Genomic DNA, 19,082 nt, shown 5'->3' with positions numbered 1-19,082 from the left:
ACAGTGTGACGAAGTTTTATTCCAAGTCTGTGATATTGCATCAATAATTCTATCCTCCCTTTTTTGCACACGAATAAACCAATTTAATTAAAATTAGACGTTCTGAGAAGCGGTAGCGGATTCAGAACGTCTAATTTTAATTAGATTGACGAATAAACAGAAGTGCGAATAGGCTGAGACGAAACATTTTTGTCCCGACTTATTTACAATTCGAAGAAGCATGGCTTCCGGTTGTGTAAAAAAGGTCGACCCCTACCGAATGTTTAGTAAATTGAAATCATTGAACGCAGTAGCAGGTATGTGGTCATAAAAAAATTTAAATTTTAAGTTGCAGAACTATGCACAGATATCACAGTAATTAATTCCGGAAAATAATTTGGTGCACCTGAATTTCCTCCGTCAAAATTGTCTAGGTACGTTTATCTTCAGAAGAACCTTACATAATTATTTTACTGAGTTATTGACATTTATTAGTGGAAATAAGTAGCTGCTTTATTTTTATGTTTTCTTTATTTCAGTTTAAATTACATAATGAATTATCCTTTAAACATATAATCGAATCACGGAATGACTATCAGTAGAATATTACATTAATCTGTTAATGTTATACATGGTATCTTTACTATTTTTTCACTATTTCAGATATTAAAAATAATTGGAAGTTTGTAAATGCTTGACAGCCAGAATTTTTCCTCGGTTGGATACATATATAATGTCCAATTGTAAATTATAAGAAACTTATCAATGATGTATTTGTTTATAGTACTACTTAATTGCAAAGAAGGATACAGTCATTTAGGGTATTTCGGGTCACTTTTTACATTTCTACTGCAATTAAATAAACAAACAAATATTATTAATGAACTTGGGCATTATTAAGAAGTTTATTGTTTGATTGAAAAGACTTACGAACCAAATTGCGATTATCATTGATAAAACGACCGCAGTGGGAGCTTTATTTAGACCTTCAATTCAAGGAACTGCGGGTCACTTCCGGTTATTTCGGGTCACTTTATAAACGTGTGCAAAACAAAACAAAAATTACATTTAATGTTGTTTTATGACCAAAATTAGTTAGTTTTGCTAATATCCAATTGTTATTTCAACAGAAATGATTTTTTGTGGGGGAAATCGCTCACAGTGAAAGCTGATATCAACACACTATATTGACCGTGTGTAATGTGGGGCGGATCTAGCTTGAAGACCATGGAATTATGTCCTTTGGATTGTTAATTCAGAGGCAAACATTTATGTCATTATTTATTTCAATAAAATGACTTTTTAACAAAGAAAAAAAATAACAATGGAAACACCTGGTTTTAAATAACGGAAAAATGACTAGGAATGTAAACATGGTAAAAGGCTATAAAAAAATTATACAGTAACAAAAAAAAGTAAATTCGTCCTGCTAGGACTCATATAAAATATAAACATATAAAAAGTATATAGATTTACAATATAAACATAATAGTAATAATATAGCACATTGGTATTACATTGTAAAACACCCCTCACTTTCAGTGGAAATGTGCATATCTCTCTCTCTCTCTCATAAGTCTGGCAAATTCATGCTCTCTCTCTCTCTCTCTCTCTCTCTCTCACATTCAAATTTATGTGCATCTTAATTAAAATGATATTAAGACTAAGTATGTCAAACTTAGTATGTAAACTTTTACATTGAAAATAAAGGTCCTACTTTGGACATACATGTATAAAAACAACTTCACATTCTATTAAGGAGGCTGGGGGTTGTTGTCTTAAAAATTTAATTAACCATCAAATTTAGCTGAAAAAATAAGATATGGTCTATAAATGTGTCAACAATTATTTGATGAAGAAAAATTTCTAAAATGTTTACCAATTTCTATATTTTCTATATATCATGTATATATATAGCTCTTCATTTATAGGAGATAAATATGCTACGACACCCCAGCCTCGTTAAATGTACTTTGATAAAAGAATCACAATTTATGACACAGAGACATTAATGACAGACTTTTCAGGCATATTTTCAATATGCTGCTCTATAACAGTCAATGCTGCATGGAAGTTTTTGGGACACACTTTGTATTGGCAGGGTATAACAACACCTCCTCCTTTTTCCAGCATATGGGGCCAGGGTGGAAAACTGGGCAATGGTTCACCAGTAACGATTGCAGTTACTACACCTCCAGCATCCATCACATACCTAAAGGCACTCGCCAAACCTCTCGGAACATGACCACATGGAAGACCTGCTATGTCACGTAATTTCAGGCCTCTCTTCCCATCACTCACTGAATTCTCCAGGTTCTCTGGAACATTTTCTGGCACCCAGACTACACATGCATCTGTATCATGAATATTTGAATATTCTCTGTCAACCTAAAGTTCCAAATCACTTGTCACAAGTGGCTTTACTTTATACTCATGATAGCCCTTAATTACACAGTTTTTGATATAAATTATCTCCTTGTTTGGTTCCTGTAAAAGAAAAAAATACAGTCATACAGATTTATAAGAAAAAGAATATTCTTAATGCATCTAATAACCCCCCAACCATCTTTTAGATTATATTCTGATTTTGATTTTACATTGTATCATATTTTATATAAAACATACTTTGCATTATAAATAATGTCATGCACTAAGCAGAGAATATTCAAATATACAATTTTATGTGTGGCTTGGAAAAAAATCCAGATTATAAACTTTAAAAAAAATAGATATTCACTAATATTGTTATACAAGAGGAGGTTGGCAACAAGCAGGTAAATATCATATGATATCTATGAAATAGATGTACAGTTGTGGCATATGAACTCAACAGATTCGTCAACAGCTGCATCTTTGTCCCATGGATGCGCAGCTGGAATACACAAGATATGTTCCCATTTGCGGCACAAATCACACTGTATCCAATCTCCTGGTTCTGACTCATCTGCATGACACACAAAACAACGTTCAGTTTCTGAAATCTCCTTTGCTCTGGTGTCAGTATGTGAGGTGGACGGACCTTGATTATCAGAACGAGTCGCTTCTAATGTCATCTGTGTTGTAACAACCTTCTTTCTCTGCTTTCCTTTGCCTGTCTTCTGGCCTTTGCTCCTTACATTTTCCTTGGATTTCAGATAAAAAAAAATTGCAGGTCGCAGCAACTTATTTAATACACACATACAAAAAAATGGATTTTTCTTAATAAAATGATTACTTTTATAATGTTTAATTTAGTATAACAAATTTTCTACATACGAATAAGCTATAATCATGATAATATTGAAAAAGCACAATGTAAACATCGACATGTGACATACGAAAACGCGAGGCTCTAAAAACGCACATGACCCGAAATAACCTAAACCGAAGGGGGCTAGGAATACACCACTACCTCAATAGATTTTATTGCAACCAAAATTTGTTTAGTTGCATTAGAAAGCGTTTAAAATTTCCTTTCCAGCAGTATATAACACGTAATGTTTTATCAAACGTAAACTTCACATGATCGAAGAAAAAAAGATGTCTCCGTTTTTGACATGCAAAATTCTCTGGTCGGGACACATAAGCCAATTAATCAACGTATTAATTAAGACATCTATTTTCAATATTTTCCTTTGTAACTGTGTGAATGCATATAACATACCTTGACGGACGTGACTGCAATATATTTCGTTTTTCTGTAACGTTTAACGGGAACTGTGTATGGAAAACCCCGATGACTCCCGAAAATCGGGGTGACCCGAAATACCCTAAATGACTGTAACTCTCATTCCTTTTTCATATCAGGGGCCTGCATACCATCACTGTCCCAGCAAAAAACCTATAAAACTGACATAAAAGCTAAAGTGGTGAATCCACGGCCACTGACGGTCACAAGGATATATGAGAAAAAAGTAATTCTAAAAAATGCAGAAGCAGCAGCAGTTTTGGCAAAGGAGGAAGAACTTTCTGATAAAAAAGAGAAAATCAATGTGTATAAAAGTAAGTATTGTTAAAAAAAAATGGTTTTTGTAAAAGAGGCACAAAATATCTTTCAACTTGTAGAATTGTGAATAAATCACTATTTGTCAAAACAAATGCCAGCCAGTGAATAAATCTATTCACGAGTTAAATGATGTGTCTTAAAAAATGATTATGCAGTTAGAATCTGCATGTGACAAGTAGTGATTCTGATTAAGATATTGTATTTAGTTTAATAAAATGTTAATTTGATTGTGTTATCAACTTAAAATTGATCTCATAGTGGATCTTCAGGAAAAGTTTACACAATAATGTTATTATTATTTAATTAGTGTATATCTCTATCAGGGCCGCCACTCCCCTCAAATTTGAACCGAATATCGAACCCATTCCCAATGGCAAAAGCCACAGATTTTCCCAATTTCAGGAAAAAAAATTCCCAAATGCATTTATTATTTACAAATTGCGATTTGTCGAGCTGCTTTTTAGTCAGTAGATTTGCCGTAATTGATTAAAGCTGGCTTCATTATATCCTGAATGATCAAGTAATGGGGACAACACTGATGATTATTTTAAAAGCTTCTTACATCTGGACTGAACCCCTGTGGTGACCTAACAAGCCCAACTAGTAGAGTCACCTTTTAGGTTGGTTAATTGGGTTATACGGCACGGCGCACACAGTATTATGCAGTCTATGCTGTTATGAGGGATGCATTTTAAAGTGCTCAGAAATTTACGAACTGATTGATATAAATTATTGGAAAGACAGAGGCATTGGTTGTTTTCTGGTAATTAGATAATAAACCCTCCAAGTAAATGCTTAGATTATCAGGAAATCATTTACATGTAGACTTCGTAAACAGATCTTCTGCATTTCGGCTGTAATTGGGTCACAGGGTTTTACTAAAACCCGTAAATACACATGATGTCAGTAACAAATTACACAGTATTTTGCTTATAAGATATTACAAATATTTTATCTTTGAAATGAAATATAATAATTCCACCTCATATAGATTTGGTTCCCTTTTCCAAATTTGATCTTAATTTTTTTTAATTTAGTATTTTTGAAAAAAATATTTTTTAATCTATGTATGTGGGTTCCTTCTGCTCCTTTGATTTTTAAAAAAATTGTCAATCAACATGTCTCAGTCATGTGAAAAAAAAATGAAGTCTTCTTATTTTCCTGACCACTGTACAATTTCAAATTAAAAATTTAAATCTGTAAATCAACATGTGTAAATAAAAAAATTGAACTCTTCATAATTCTGAAAATTTCCCTCTTTTTTGTGTCTTCCTTTTTACTCTTGGTTAGTTCCTGGGAACATCATGTGAGCTGTTAAACTTTAATTTTAAGAAGTGAACAGCAGATCTTGCTATTTATACAGAAGGCATTTTGATGATATATTAAAGTATCTTAAATTTTCCCAATTTGACAAAAAATGTGGATAATTTTCCCAATGGAAAGGGACCCAGTTTCTGTACCAAAAAGTGCTGTGACAGCCCTGTCTATGCACTATGAAATGAAATAATATTCAACTCATCTCTTGTGAGTATCGTGATGTTTGAGTCACCCATAAGAGTTAATAAAAATCCTTATTATACCCCCGCAAACGAAGTTTAGGGGGGTATATTGGTTTCACCCTGTCCGTCTGTCCGTCTGTCTGTCTGTCTGTCTGTCCGTCTGTCTGTAGACGCAACTTTGTCCCCCCTATAGAATTTTTTATTACTGCATGGAACAGTTTGAAAATTTGTACATATGTTGAACACCATCTGAAGATGTGCACCTGCAATTTTTTTTAAGATCAGACAAGATTTAATGATTTTATGACAGTTTTCATTTTCCTTATTCTATATATTGTACACTAATGTTGAAAAGTAAGGGAGGTAATCCTTACAGATTTTATTAATTAATTAATAGAAAACACTCTAAAATATATTTATATAAATACATCCAGATGAAGTTTTTTGTCTTTATGTCTTAATTAATAAAAAAAAATTATTTTTTATAAGTATTCTATGAACTGACAATGCAAAGTTTTTGTTTGTCAATGATAAATTCTTAGGAGCTAATAAGAACATCAAAGACAAGTGTGGCTGAATTCATCTGTCCCAAGGGAGCCATTATCTGAGCCATGGTTCAGATGGAGCATGTGTTTAGGGGAAATTGATAATCTGTAAAGTGGGTGATGGTTTTGGGGCTATTTTAAAACTGTTTCATGTAAACCAAAAGGTCTATCATTATAAGATTATAAGGTAATAAATAATTTAATTATTAATAAAGAAGTTAAACTATTTTTAGAGGTTGTTTAAATTTATTTGTCAAGTAAATTGATGAAGTGACCCTATTGGGCATTAATTTAAATGAAATTCAAAATTACTGATATGATTGTAGTGTTTTGGCAATTTTAAAATTGTTTGTAATATTAAATTTTCTTTTTTACATATTTTTACATAGTATGGTAATTATGGTAATGTTTTGGGAGTTTATTAAATTTAACAAGTTCATCAAAGAAAATCATAGTCCTATGGGATCAATTTTCTGATATGGAGTTCCATTGTGCCATAGGAGAAAGTGAGGAAAATTTGAAACAACTAATTGCATCTGTCAAGACTCTTATTAGTAAGATATTGAAAGTTTTATCAACAGAAGAGCATTGCTTGACTACTGGTATTTCTATTCACTGCAAAGGGAGGGGTTATTGTCATTTTGTTGGTTTTTCTTTAAATCAATTAAATTAAGAAAATATATCATCAAATACATACATTTGTAAATGTATTACTGTTATAGATATGTATTTACAGTGAAATTCTGACAATTTTGATTTTATTTTTTCTTTGTTAACTAATTTTTTTTTTTTTTTTTTACAATTCTAGAAATTTTTTTTTGTATGTGTTCCAAACCTTTATTATTCAATTCAATTATTTGTCCCATTTGAAATTAGCCTAGCGGGGGTATTAGTCCCATTAGGACAGTTCTAGTTTTAAACTACTATCCGTTTTGAGACTCTTATTTGATGTATGAAATATAATATAAGAAGATATGTCCATGGCAGACCCAATCTAAATTAGATTTTCGCTTGCTTACTTGCATTTGTAGCGACTAATTTAGTGGATCTGACATCTTATTTTGATTAGATTAAAAATGACCCAAATTGTAAAACATTTAGTTAAAGTTTTATATGTTTTGGAAAGATATAGGTTAAAATAGGTTTAGTACATTAAAGTTACAGACAACCCAATCATAGCAATTCTTTGTCACATTAACAAACCAGGGATTCATTGTTCTTTTTTGTCGACATGTATCATTTCTCTACCAAGAGAAGATCCCAGGTATCAAGAGAGGTTCACATGTCAGATAAAGCCGTTTTAACGACAGCTTGGACTATGGACCGTACTTAAGGGACAAACTCTTGATTTGATGAAGGCAGGCTCTTATTATGGTTAATTGTCCAGTCATATGGCTAATAGATGTGAATTTATTGAACACAATGACACTTGTTTGAGTTCATCCAGTGATGTATATTTTAGTTAAAACAGCATCTATTTCTTACAATAGAGCAGATCTTGGCATAAAAGCTTTCTGATTTTGACAGTCATGGGTATTTTAGAATGAGCTCCTAGCGATTTAGAAGAAAGGCGGTCAATATTTGACAGCTTGTTTTGAAGAGCAAACTAGATAGTAACATCCCACCAAAGGTCCAAGCTCTTATTGGAACGGCTGTATTTAATATCTTGAATGAAAACAATCTTTTGTGTTTTACTGGTAATTAAAGGAATAGAAGAGTAAGAAATGAAATAATTAGGGCCCCGCAAGGATTTGCGGGTGCCCTATAGTAATCACTCTGTCTGTCCGTCCGTCAGTCTGTCCATCCGTCTGTCACTCTTCCGTCCACAAATTTTCTGTTTTTTTCTAATAACTTTTTTTATGGTTGCCCAATCATGGTATGGTAGTTCAGTAGGCAGAAATACATATTTTGATGCTAAGTTTGGTTCCCTGTGTCTTCTGGTTTGGAGCTGGGGTGGTGGGGTAGATTCCTTAACTATGCATAAGAATGATTGGGCAAAGAGAGATAACTGCTGAGAATGTTACCATTTAATACTTAGAAGGCTGTGCAATATTTTTCCTTTGGGATTAATTAACCTTCCACAGGAAGAAAATCCTAAGCTTTATCTTTATCTGTCACTTTGAGATTAATTACTGCACTGCCTGTGTCTACAAATGAACTTTGTTTTGAAGTTAAGGGGGATGTCTACACCAAATAAGTGTAGGAGATTTTTGTTGCATGCATTTGTTACTAATAATAGGCAAAGTATTCAACAATAATAGACCTCAAAGTACAATACTCTATTTTTTAGAGATTTTTTAAAATATCATTCTGCTTCCAGATAACCCCTTATAAGTCAAATTTTTAAACATTTCTGTTTTGAAACTCTTATGAAAGTGAATTTTATAAAGTTTGAAAATGAAAAACAAAATAATCATGAATGAAGTTTGTATGATTTTTATTGGAATCCACATAAATATGAAACTAAAATATTTAAAAATTCTTTTAAGGCAAACTGCTGGATGAAATCCCACAAAAATCTGAAAAAAGAAACAATAATCGTTGGTTAATGAGATAAAAAAAAAAAGAAATTGAATGAAATTGAAAAATTAAAAGAAATACTGAATTATTGCAAAAATCTTGGTTTGAAAGATCCTATTTAAGAGTTGTCTTTCTTGATTTTACTTGGTCTCAAATATCATGGGACCAATTTTTAAATTAAAAAAGAATCACGAAGAAAAATTTTAAAAAGGTACAAGTATATGCTAAAATGTAGGAATAAGGTTAGCAGTGCTTATGATAATGTTTGAATCTGAAAAAAATTATATTTTTGATGAATGCATGCATTATATTTATATTTAACTCTTTAAAACAAAATGTTAGTAGTTTCATTGCCTTTTACTTTTTTTTATATACAATACAAATAATAAACAACCATATGTATATTTATACATACATAAGATGTCCATAGTGATAAACATGTACGTGTGGTAATTAAAAACATGTTCTTATTCAAGATTCTGTCGTTCCCTCATTTGGCTTGCAAATCCGGGCTTCCACTGCTCTTGCTACCTAGCTATATCTATTTTAATTAAAATACATTAGTTAAGTGTCAAACTTTCAATGCAAGTCTTATACTGCAAATGTTTTAAATTTGGGAAGTTCAATTAACACAAGAGATGGTACTACGGAACTTTAGTTTTATATTAATCATGATATATGGTTCAAGTGAAAATATTAAATCTGCTCATGCACCTTTATCGATAATCAGTCACATATTTATGATCGTCTGTTGCAGATGACATGTCAAATATGTATTGCCAACAGCAGGGAAACAGTATATTATTTCGATTTCATGTTTTCTGTACATAACAGCTGATAATTAATGTTAGTTGAAAGCTTTAATCTCGAAGGGAATTGAAAAAATTTTTAAGCGTTTTGGTGATTTCATTCTTATCTCATCTCCTCGTTAAAAGAGTTCAATTGAATGGTGTATAGCTATTTTGTACCACGACATAATGCTATCAATCCGGAACAAAATGGCGTTTCAAACGGATGTCAGACATATTGTGACGATGTAGCCTTCCACCTTAAGGTCAATTTTGAATGATGTGTAGTATTGTGTACATTCTTTGAAATATGGATTTAAAATATAATATTCATACTTTATTTTGGTTAAAATACTGTACACAATGATTTATGATAATTTTATTGAATTCTAAAATCAAGATATATAGGGTATTAAGATATCCTTTTTCACTATTTTATTTTTAATTATAAGGTCTTCCGTTTCCAACGTAAGACCTTATAGTTTTCGTGCTGTTTCTTATTATTATTATTTTTTTTTCTACGAATTTTGTGCACGCAATATCTCAAAAACTATTCGTCCGATTTCGACCATTTTTTCACAGATGATTGCCAGTGGTCATAATCCTAGAAGTTTTTTGAAATTTTGAAATCGTCACTTCCGGTTCCGATTTACGGCCGATTTTGTCAGATTTTACGACCAATTTTGTGCAGACATAAACTCAGAGACTATCAGAGATATAAATATGAAATTTTCAGGATAGGTAGACCATAGTTTAAAGATGTGCAGAACATACCGGTAGTTTTTAGCGCCAGTGGCGCCATTTCTTTGATCTCGTCTAGGCTCGAAAATTGGATATGATTTTGCATCAAAATTTTCATAGATTTTGATCTGTATCTTTTTATCAGTTAATATTTTGTTAAGACGTATATTACAAAAGTGGTAGATAATCAAAAGTTCTTTCCAACAAATTCAAGAAAAAGGGGCTGACCCTTAAATTAGGGGCCAAGACACTCGTAAACTCTAATATAAATAACTTAAAAATGATAAAGATTTTGTAATGCGTTGTAGAAGCAAAGTTGTTGATCGTAACAACATATATCAGGTAAAATCATTGCCACGCCCATTTATTACGTAATTAGAGATTTTTGGGGCCAAAGTACGGAAACTTTGACGCAATTTATCTAGAGAAGGAGACATATTTTGTTTAGCTTTGTAGAAAAGAAAATGCTTGCATTGATAATTCTAATTGATTCCATCAATCAAAACACCAATGTCTGTCCCCATGAAAAAGCAAACACTTTGTTAAGCATTTTAAAGGATATTGACAGTCGTTTACATTATCTGAAAGGAAGGGGTTAGGGGGAAATTCTGAAATTTCATGGAGTTTTTAATCGTATTGTTTAGAAATTGAATGGAAGACCTACTCGTTACTTGTAACGAGATCGTATCTAGTTTCTACTACTTTTTTCTCTCAGCTGTGCTGTATTGTAGAATAATTTGAACTGAACTAGGATATGAATTATTTAGGGCAAATGCCTTGCCTTGTTTTATGATGGGATAATTGAATTTGATCTTACTGATCAAGTTGCTGAACAAAATAAATTATAATGGATATTCCCGATGAAGTTTTTAAATTCCTTTGAAATTGTTATTTCCTTTGACATTTATACATTATAAAAGCTTACTGTCATAATTTCATACCTAAAGGGAGTGAAATAAGCATTCAACAGCAATCTTTTGTCAATTATTTACATTCATTACAGAATCTCGCTGATCTCTGTGTCTGGTCTGTTATATTTCTCTTTGTTTATTACAATAAATGTGCACTCTGGAAATTAAAAAAAGGAGTATATGATTGATAGAATAGATTATGAGGAACAATTGGTTAGATATCTAAATGAGTTTTAATTTTAATGGGTTTGGGTTTGCTGAATTTTTAATTAGTTTAAAGTTTGATCTTCGTTTTAGTTTTTAACATGCATATTAAACATGTATAACCAAACAATAAATTTCAAAGAAACTCAAGTAGATCTGATTTCAAAACACTACTGCAACACTTTATCAATATTGTATATCTATATAGATCGTGACAAAATATCTGCATCTACTCACGACAGTGTCATACATGCACGACATATAAAGTGCTATCAAAATGCATGCAATTATTTTAATAATTAATCAATTTTCTTTTGCATCAAATTATAAAAATCCCATAAAATGCATTAATTGCTGTTTTATCTTTTAAACTGTAAAAGCAATTTAATTCAATGAATATATTCAAAAGTTTCAAAGCATGATTAATTACTGTCATCATCATTTCTCCAGTTCTTTTGCATTTCATATTCCTCTTCCAAAGACAGAGGTTCAGAAGCTGTTAATCTCTGTAGGTCTTCTGACTTCATCCAGTCATGATATCTGTATGGGAAAAAACATTTCATTTACTATATGGTTTGCCATTATTAAAATTTGATAATTAAGGTCTTCCGTTTCCAAAGGAAGACCTTATAGTGATTGTAAGGTTTTTGAGGTCTTCCGTTTCCAAGGGAAGACCTTATTGTTTTCGTACTGTTTATAATTATTTTTTTTTCCAAATTTTGTGCACGCGATTTCTCAAAAACTACTCAACCGATCTCGACAAGTTTTTCACAGATGATGGGACATTATCTGAATTTTAGATGTTTTTGAAATTTTTGTCGTCGTTATTTCCGGTCCGGATTAACGGTCGATTTTGTAATTTTTTATGACCAATTTTGTGTAGAGCTGATCTCAAAAACTATAAGAGATATGACATTGAAATTTTTAGGATAGATAGAGCATGGTTTGAAGTTGTGCACTATTTAGTTGTTTTGCACCAGTGGCACTATTTCTTGGAGCTCGCTTAGGCACGAAAATGGGATAAAGATTTCGAATCAAAATGTTCATATGTTTTGATCAGTATCTTTTTATCAGTTAATATTTTGTTAAGACATATAAAACAAAGTAGTAGAGAATCAAAAGTTCTGTCCAATAAAATCAAGAAAAAGGGACTGCCCCCTTTAATTAGGGACCAAGAGACTCGTAAAGTCTATTACGAATAACTTGAAAACAATAAATATTTTGTTATGCATTATAAAATCAAAGTTGTTGAACTCTACATTATCGGTTTGAAAAAGTCATCGTCAGGCCCATGTTTGAAGTAATTAGGGATTTTTATTCATTATTTTCAAATTTGGGGGGGGGGGGGGGGGGGGGGGGGGTTAATTTTGAAATTGTATCGATATTTCATGGTATCATTTAAAATAAAAAAAAAATTGGACGGAAGACCTATTGTTTCTCATAACAAGATCGTATCTAGTTTATTTTATTTTTTTCTGCCTATATGCTGTTAATTTTAACAGGTAATCAGATAATAACCCCATTCTGTCATTTCTGAAAAAAAAATCTTATTGTAAATTTAGAAAAAAAGGATGAGAGAGCAGAACAATTAACCCCCTTTTTTTTGCCTGCTGCAGAAAATTTAGAGGCTTATCTCTATCTGTCATATGAAGATTAATGAAGACCTTTGTCTGCAACTGATGTTTGTTTTGAAGTTGAGGTCAACCCTGGGTGATACAATGTATTTGCATTCACTGAAGGCTTGCATTTTTTAAAACACCTGTTTAAATCTTTTTTAAATACATATTTATTTCGTATAAGACATGAGGTTATCCCTGTTTTATGCAGATACAAGGTTACTATTTAGAGTTTTTGGACATTCAGGAATTATCTTGAAATTTTAAAAATACAGTTGTTACTTATAATTTTCATATTTTTTTTGAAATGTAATCAAATTAAACTCTCATTCCATGAGCTGCACCCTTGTATTTTTACCCCTCAGTTTAACACTTTAATTGTTGGATGAAAATCATATCCAACTACAAATCATGAGATCATGAGTTCTTTACATCTTATGCTGAGCATTTATTATACCCCCCGCAAACGAAGTTTGGGGGGTATATAGGAATCACCTTGTCCGTCTGTCCGTCCATCCGTCCGTCCGTCCGTCTGTCTGTGCAATCGTGTCCGGTCCATATCTTTCTTATGGAGAAACATTAGAAGTTCTTACTTCACACAAAGATTGCTTAGGACCTAAGGGTGTGTCATGACCTTGACCCAAGTTCATTCGGGCAAGGTCAAGGTCACTGGCAGAAAAAATACAAAATTTGTGTCCGGTCCATATCTTTCTTATGGAGAATTATTGGTAGTTGTAACTTCACACAAAGATTGCTTATCACCTAAGGGTGTGTCATGACCTTGACCCAAGGTCATTTGGGCAAGGTCAAGGTCACTAGCAGACAAAATACAAAATTGGTGTCCGGTCCATATCTTTTTTATGGAGAAACATTGGAAGTTCTTACTTCACACAAAGATTGCTTATGACCTAAGGGTGTGTCATGACCTTGACCCAAGGTCATTTGGCAAGGTCAAGGTCACTGGCAGAAAAAATACAAAATTCGTGTCCGGTCCATATCTCTCTTATTGAGAATTATTGGAAGTTCTTACTTCGCACAAAGATTGCTTATCACCTAAGGGTGTGTCATGACCTTGACCCAAGGTCATTTGGGCAATGTCAAGGTCACTGGCAGAAAAAATTGGTGTCCGGTCCATATTTTTTTTATGGAGAAACATTGGAAGTTATTAATTCACACAAAGATTGTTAATGACCTAAGGGTATGTCATGACCTTGATCCAAGGTCATTTGGGCAAGGTCAAGGTCACTGGCAGAAAAAAAATGCAAAATTCGTGTCCGGTCATTATCTTTCTTATGGAGAAGCATTGATTTTTCTTACTTCACACAAATATTGCTTAGGACCAACAGTTTTAAAAAAATAGAGCAGTTGTTATTTATAGAAAATGGACGGTGAAATTGGCATCCAATATTTTCTATAATTGGAAAAATACATGCATTATGATTTTTATCTTAGCGGGGGGTATCAATTGTGAGCTTGCTCACAGTACCTCTAGTTTTTCATCATTGTTACTATAAAGAGGATGGAATTTTAAGTTTTTTTCACTTCTCTATATTAATTGTCATAGCGGGGCCCTTCCTGACTGGTCAGTTTTCTAGTTCTAATAGAGCTTTAAGAGAAAAAAAAATTTAATGTTTGAACATTTGTAAAAATGGGGGACAAAGGATGACACATGATCTGTAAATATTATATTAATTTAATTCACCTTTACTTATTCTGCAGGTACAAATTTTTGCATCTCTTCCAAAGTCACATGAATAATCTTATGGAAATTCAAAAGAAGATCAGACTAGAACCATAAGTTATTCAATTTAATATTTAGGTTAATCTGATTGACTTAACTCTGATTACATTGAAACTTTTTCGTTTTAGGTTTTCATCGAGATATAGCTGAGGACAATGCATTGAAGAATCCAGATTTTTTCAAAGTGAAAGAAATGGTGGACCTGCATACCTTGTTTAAGAACAGGGTGCATTTTGGTCACCACCACGGTTGTAGGCATCCCTTTGTGGTACCCTTTCTCTATGGTGTTCGTCAAAACACAGATATTTTTGATTTGGACAAAACACTACCGCGTCTGCACAATGCTTTGAATTTTATTGCCCACATGGTTTACAGGGGAGGTGTGGTGCTTTTTGTTTCCAGAAATGCACAGACCATGCCATTAGTTGAACACACTGCTCAAAAGTGTGGCGAATATTCTCACTGTCGATTCTGGAAAGGGGGTCTCCTTACGAACATTGACTACCTTTACAAGAATCTTACTAGGTATCCCGATGTTGTGGTGTTCATTCACACTCAGAATAATTTCAGTCATGAACATGCTGCCATAACAGAATGTGCAAAAATGTTAATCCCAACTGTTGGAATAGTGGACTCCAATTGTAACCCAACACTGGTTACCTATCCCGTTCCTGGGAATGATGATTCTCTGGATGCAGTGAAATTGTACTGTAAACTGTTTGAAGAAACCATATTAAGGGCCAAAGAATACAGAAAGAGGGATATTGAAGAACTGAGTGATGATAGTGATGAAAGCTAAGAATTGTGCATCTGGTGTATCCTTTTCGTAATGAGAATGAAATTTAGGCAACAAGTCTCAGAAACATTTCTTCTATCTTCATCGTATTTTACCTTTGCTGAAAATGAAAATTAAAATGTACATGTTTAAAGTCGGGCTTTGATCATATTGACAAAATATCAGTGGTACATGTACAGCCAAATTGTGATTTTACACATTCTCATGTAGTCTTTGTAAAATATGTTTGGTAACTGCAGATTAAAATAATATAAGTGTATGGATGTGTTCATTTAATACACTTTGTAATCAATAGTACTTATGGAAATGTGATATTAGAAAAAACCTAACAGGATTCACAATAAATGTATGAAAATTAGTTGTTTGAATGTCATTAACTTAATGACCAATCAAATGCATGGAAAATTTAAAAGATAACAATTTAAGAAATAATTCGAAATACACTATTGATAGCAATAAGCCCAACTCTGTAAGGTAATTTAAAATGGGTCAATAAGGTAATTGACCGTCAGGTGACTTGGGTATTTCATTATCTTGATCAGGTGTAGATTAACTTGACTTAAAGTTATAATTGCAAGAATGATCAAAGTTAAATGTAAAATTTATGGAAAGTATGATATAATCACTTAAATAGGCTTATGCCTTATGGGGTGGGGTTTAACTCTGATCAATAAGAATAACGCCTATATACAAGAATTCCGTAACATGAATACTGTTTAATTTACTTAATTTCACATTTAAACTTCTATGAAACTGTTGCAGTACATTACGCATTTACTTTAAACAACTTTTCAATTTATCATTTAAGCACAAGGTTTTGTGCTTAAAAAGAACCATTTTAACAAGACCTTAGACCCCTGGTATGATGTAACTATTTTTTTCTTCCATCAAAACAAGTTTAAAAAATGCTGGTTTCCAGTGATATACACATAGATTGCGTAGTCCTTGCTCAATCTTGTTGATTTCAAGAAGCCATGGCTGTATGGCCAGCAATGAAATAGACAGGCCCACGTCACATTACTATTTGACATAACTACCCAAAGTCCAAACTCCTGTTATAATGGTTCTACTTACAATTTCCAGTATTTTTGTCTGTGATTACACTACGCATAATTTTGTAACATATAGTCCAATACATTTCACCAATGACGCAAATGACGTACTGTTGGGGCACAAGCGGGGTTTGCATGATGATACGAAATGAATAACGTAAAAAAGTCAATAATTCAATATTTAATTGTACCATTGCCTGAAATTTTATGAATAAGAAATCATTTATGAATATTATGGGATGATCTGATCTATCACTAAACCCTTTGACCTTTATTGTATTTGACCACGCCCCGGCCATAATGACCACTTCATAATGGTCAATGGACGATTCCTTTAATATTCTTGAAAAGAATATAAATACATGTATCTTTACATACTTTTTTAACTTTCTTTCTCAGTCAATTAAAAATGCGTTAACATGTTTATGAAAAATAGTTTTAATATGAAAATCAAAACATAAAACATACAATCATGTTTATTAATCTGTTAATTTATGAGACAATGTGATACAAGATAACTATGTGTATATGTATGAATAATACTGACAAATCGAAAGGCTGGTGCACGAACCATTCCATGATGGTTAATGTAATTATTCATCAAAAAACTTAATATACATTGTAATGTATATAAAACAACATCGATCCATGATTCCACAAATTGCATGTATCAATGGTACAAAATATTTGTATGTTTTCAAATGAAATTTTTCCAATTAAATGCCATGTACAAATAATACTGTTTCTTGAGCTGAAAGACTTTGAGTTTACTATAACTTAAGGCATTTCCACTGCAGGACAAAGTGATACAAACTGATATATAAATGTATTATATAGGTACGTACAATATAATTTAAAACCATAGGTTTGCATGCAGTATTTCACTTCCTGTAAGAAGTTTTCACACTGCCATCTCCTTTCCACAGATGGGCTTGGTAGTCGCTCCAGAGAGCAAGGTTCCTCCAACTGTAGCAGCGGTAATCCACGTACGAATCACTCTTGTAGAAGCGACTTCGTTTGGCGCGGCTCGACAGCGTTTCAGTCCGCATCCGGTTTACAATGTTAGGAAGCCTCGTGACCGACAATTTCTGGATCACGAACTGCGGCTGGTATCCGCCGGAAGTGTCCTGTCTTCCGTTAAAGACAATTTTGGTGTTACCGTTGGAAGTGACCACCTTATTGTGAGCTACCTGAGGGGGCGTGGTTTGTACGTTGGTAATAGCAGGTGCTTTTGCCACTGTCGCTGCCATGCTGAATTTTGCGTTTCTGAAAGTATACCGTAAACTCGATACTGTACACATGCAAGTAACGTTAGTTTTTAGTTTACATCTGCCAATAAAGAAATCAGTTAAAAGCGTTAAAATAAAATGATCTCTCCTTCATCAGTGGACACAATCACCAAACAGATATCGAATTTTGATTCTCTCCTCGAGAAATGTCCTCAAGAAATGTCCTCAAACGGAACCCTAAACAATCTCTAAAGAAATTCGGATCATTCAAAGAAAAGATACATGTAAGCAAACATAGAGAACTCGTGCTGTTATTACCCTTCATCTAATTTTAATTGAATTATTTTTGGTAAGTGGTAAAATGGGGCACTATACCTACTTTCCCGTAAAATTTCTTTTGAAGGCACTAAGGGAAAGACGGGGTAGACTAATTTCTTCCATGGAATAACTACCCCTTTGAATTCTTGTTAAAACGGTTTTGTATCGCTACGTTTGCACGAAGCAGTTGGCCTGATTGGCACTTAGGCCGTTCTCCGTCAGAACCACAAAGCTCTATCTCTCCAAGAATCTCAATTGAACATTGATTAGAAGAAAAGCTATGTAGGCTAAGTGTTTTTATAATCGCATGCACGAAAGACCCCCAAGTTATATTATTCAACTCCTGATCACTTTAATATTGATGAATTGAGCGAACGCTTTTGACAAACACATTTAATACATGTACTGGAGAAGAGGTTTTGTCAATTGTACCCATTTCTCCAGAGTGCATTTAGATCTCTGCAATTAAAGTGCCATTGAGAAAAAAAAAACACCTTTGCAATCGATATTATGGAATTCGGTGTTTATATACATGAGATATAGGTGTATAACGAGATTATACGGAATCAAAAAGAAAGAAGAATTGTGTGTGGGGAATTAAATGAATGTAAATAATAGAATTTTTAATCACACATATATACTAATTTGGCTTGTAGATAGACAACACCTGCCAATGAAACAGGCCCTACTGTCATTAAACTTTTGTGTTCATTTCAAACCCAGTTTGACAGTTTTAAAAGGCCTATAATCGACACATGCATCAAGACTGTCGTGTTAAGCTGGCCAACATTTGGTCACAATATGCAATATATTTGTCTCACAAAACCACAAAACCCTATCAAGGACCGGCATTGTAAGACGAACTCCGTTATGCATTTTATGCTCGGATCCAGAATTTTTTTTCGGGGGGGGGGGGGGTTCCGATGAATATCTGTAATTGCCGGTGGGACGGGGGTTAATCAAGGCCTATTTTGGGTAATTTTACTTCGTAAATTTGAGAAATTTGAAATTTACAGGGGTCCCCTTCCCCTGATCCGCGCTTGTATTTATTTCAATTACTTTAACACAGGATTTATTGGAAAACGATTTCTGTATCTCGGTTTCGAAGCTTTTATCTTTCATTCATAATGTATAAACCAGAACCGCTATGAAGACAAG

At 33.0% G+C, this 19,082-nt stretch overlaps 1 protein-coding gene across 1 annotated transcript; it reads left to right on the top strand.

Moving 5' to 3' along the window:
• Window positions 1–138: 138 nt before the first annotated feature.
• On the top strand, window positions 139–15,683 carry LOC105327930 (small ribosomal subunit protein uS2m). Its single transcript, XM_011428611.4, has 3 exons — window positions 139–296; window positions 3,766–3,960; window positions 14,658–15,683. The coding sequence occupies exons 1-3, from the start codon at window positions 221–223 to the stop codon at window positions 15,326–15,328; spliced, it is 942 nt and encodes a 313-aa protein (XP_011426913.3). The 5' UTR covers window positions 139–220; the 3' UTR covers window positions 15,329–15,683.
• Window positions 15,684–19,082: the final 3,399 nt, after the last annotated feature.

Source organism: Magallana gigas, chromosome 2 (genome assembly GCF_963853765.1).
Source record: "Magallana gigas chromosome 2, xbMagGiga1.1, whole genome shotgun sequence".
Lineage (NCBI taxonomy): Eukaryota > Metazoa > Mollusca > Bivalvia > Ostreida > Ostreidae > Magallana > Magallana gigas.
The sequence above is the reverse complement of the archived record's forward strand: the minus strand, read 5'-3'. Positions and strand labels throughout refer to the sequence as shown.